At 44.1% G+C, this 2,920-nt stretch overlaps 1 protein-coding gene across 1 annotated transcript; it reads right to left on the bottom strand.

The window, feature by feature from the left end:
• Positions 1-1,773: 1,773 nt before the first annotated feature.
• LOC107624632 lies at positions 1,774-2,349 on the bottom strand. The gene has a single exon (XM_016327091.1). The coding sequence runs from the start codon at positions 2,347-2,349 to the stop codon at positions 1,774-1,776; it is 576 nt and encodes a 191-aa protein (XP_016182577.1).
• Between the last annotated feature and the right edge of the window lie 571 nt (positions 2,350-2,920).

Here is a 2,920-nt window from a genome sequence, read left to right as displayed (position 1 = left end):
ATCCAGCTTAAGATCCACAAACTTATCCACTAGCTCTTCTTCCTTGATTCTCATCCAAGCAATTGTTAAAGATTTCTGACTCAATGCGTCTGCTACCACATTCGCCTTTCCGGGATGATAACTCAGCTCAAAATCATAATCTTTAAGCAACTCCATCCATCTCCTCTGACGCATATTTAGCTCTTTCTGATCAAAGATGTACTTGAGACTCTTATGATCAGAAAAGACGCTAAACCTTAGTCCGTAAAAGTGGTGTCTCCAAATCTTCAATGCAAACACAATTGCCGCCAATTCCAAGTCATGAGTTGGGTAATTCACCTCTTGCGGTCTCAGTTGACGCGATGTGAAAGCCACCACATTCTGGTGTTGCATCACCAAGCAACCCAAACCCTTCAATGACACATCACAATATACTTCAAATGGTTCATGTGGTTCTGGTAAAATCAAAACTGGCGCTGAAGTTAATCTCTGCTTTAAAGTCTGAAAACTCTCTTCACACTCCGATGTCCACACAAAAGGCGCTTCTTTTCTTGTCAATTTAGTCATTGGTAGTGCAATCCGGGAAAATTCTTCGATAAACCTCCGGTAATATCCGGCTAAACCCAAGAAGCTTCTGACTTCTGTCGCCGTTGTCGGTCTTTCCCATTCCATCACCGCTTCTACATCAGAAGGATCTACGGCTATGCCTCCTTTGCTTACTATGTGACCCAAGAACGTCACTTCCTCCTTCCAGAATTCGCACTTGGACAACCTAGCATACAACTTCCGCTTCTTTAAGATTTGCAACACAATTCTCAAGTGTTCCTGATGATCTTTTGCCGTCTTAGAATAAACTAAGATATCGTCTATGAAAACCACCATGAATTTGTCCAAAAAGGGACGAAAGACTCTGTTCATGTAATCCATGAAAACAGCAGGTACATTCGTTAACCCAAAGGACATTACCATAAACTCGTAGTGTTCATAGCGTGTCCTAAATGCAGTCTTAAGGATATCATCCTCCTTCACCCTTATCTGATGGTAACCGGATCTCAAATTGATCTTGGAAAACACTTCAGCTCCTTGCAGTTGATCCATCAGGTCATCTATCCTTGGCAACGGGTACTTGTTCTTCACAGTTACTTTGTTTAGCTGTCGGTAATCCACGCACAAACACATTCCTCCATTTTTCTTCTTCACCAATAAAACTGGCGCTCCCCACGGTGATACACTCGGTCGAATGAACCTCTTGTTCAGAAGCTCTTCCAACTGAGTGTTTAACTCTGCCAGCTCTATCGGAGCCATTCTATACGGCACAATCGACACTGGTCCGGCTCCCGGCACAAATTCAATCGCAAATTCAATCTCCTTTTAAGGTGGGAACTCAGGGATATCTTCCGGGAACACTTCCGAAAAATCTCTAACTACCAAAATCTGATCTACGTCTTGGGTATCGCCCGAAGCATTAGCAGTTAACAAGATGTAACCCTAACACCCTTCTCCACTACAAAATCACCATTACAGAGTTCAGGTAGTATTCTGCAGCTACCACTGCTCCATTCTCTCCTTCCGGCATAAACTGAATTTTTCATTCAAAGTAATCTAACAAACCCCGATTCTTCGACAACCAATCAAACTCCAAAATCATCTCCAATCTAATCATTGGCAAACAGATCAACTCATGCACAAAGTCTCTACCTTTAAGCCTGAAACCTACTTGTCTGCAACCTGACCTAGTCATAACTGTCTGATGAAGAGTATGTATATGCTGATCAAAAGGTAACTCCGACACTTTCAAGTCTTATTCCTCACTTTAGCAAACGAAATAAACGAATGCGAAGCCCCAGTATCATACAATGTAATTAAAGTCTTATCACCAATTAAACAAATACCTCTCATCAACAGATCTGCCTTGGAAGCATCCTTGGCATTCACAGCAAAGACTCGACCTTGATGCTGACTCTGGCCCGCATTCTGATTCCTCCCACGAGTGCAATCCCTCGCAATGTGGCCAGTCAACCCACAACTGAAGCAACCACCTAAACCAATCTTACATGATTTATAAGGATGGAAATGCCCACAACGTACACAAGTCAAATCCGGAGAATTCTTACTATGATTTCCTTTCCCCTTAGCGTACTGAAACTGAATCTGAGTGTTCTTCCTGAAGACTCCTTGACCTTGAGGCATATATCCTCCTCTTTTAAAACGTTGACTCTTCGGATGGAAATACTTGCCACGCCTCCAACTAGAAATCCCTCCATGAGTTTTCTTGGATGAAGCTACCGTCTTGGCATACTCTTCCACCACTCTCGCCTCGTTCACCAAGTCGGAGAAGACACGGATCTCCATAGGCGCCACAGCAGTCATAATGCTATCCTTTAGAACCCCTCTGGTACTTAATGTAATGCCAGCTCTTATAGGTCTCTGGGACACCCTGACATACCCTAGAAAATCTACAAAGCTCCTCAAACTTGTTGGTGTATTTTGCCACAGATAGGGAACCTTGCTTCAGCTGCATCAGTTCCATCTCCTTCGCTTCTCTTGTAGACACGGGGAAGTACTTCTTATAAAAGGCCGTTTGGAATACGTCCCATAGAACATCGGCGTTCTGAAGCTGTAGCAAGCGGCACTCAGCTTGCCACAAATGCTGGGCCTCTCCCACAAGCTGATAGGCGGCAAACTCGACATACTGATTGTTCGGAACGTGCTGTGCTTGTAAAGCACGCTCCATAGCCTAGAACCATTTGTCCGCTTCAGTAGGATTAGTTGATCCTTAGAAAAGTGGCGGATGAACCTTGAGGGACGTCGCCAAGGTCATTGGAACTCCTCTGGCGTTATCTCCGTTTTCCTCAGCATTATCATTAGCATTTCCTTCTCCATTTCCGTTTTTGTTCCCGGCCGGTTGGCCTAATCTATGCACAGCTTGCAGAGTTGCAGC

The sequence above is a fragment of the Arachis ipaensis genome, unplaced genomic scaffold (assembly GCF_000816755.2).
Source record: "Arachis ipaensis cultivar K30076 unplaced genomic scaffold, Araip1.1 Aipa1420, whole genome shotgun sequence".
NCBI classification, from domain to species: Eukaryota; Viridiplantae; Streptophyta; class Magnoliopsida; order Fabales; family Fabaceae; genus Arachis; species Arachis ipaensis.
Note: the sequence above shows the minus strand (reverse complement) of the source record. Positions and strands in the feature narration are given on the sequence as shown.

Excerpts from the sequence above, each read along its gene's own strand:
- LOC107624632 (XM_016327091.1), bottom strand. The coding sequence starts at position 2,349 with ATGACTGCTGTGGCGCCTATGGAGATCCGTGTCTTCTCCGACTTGGTG.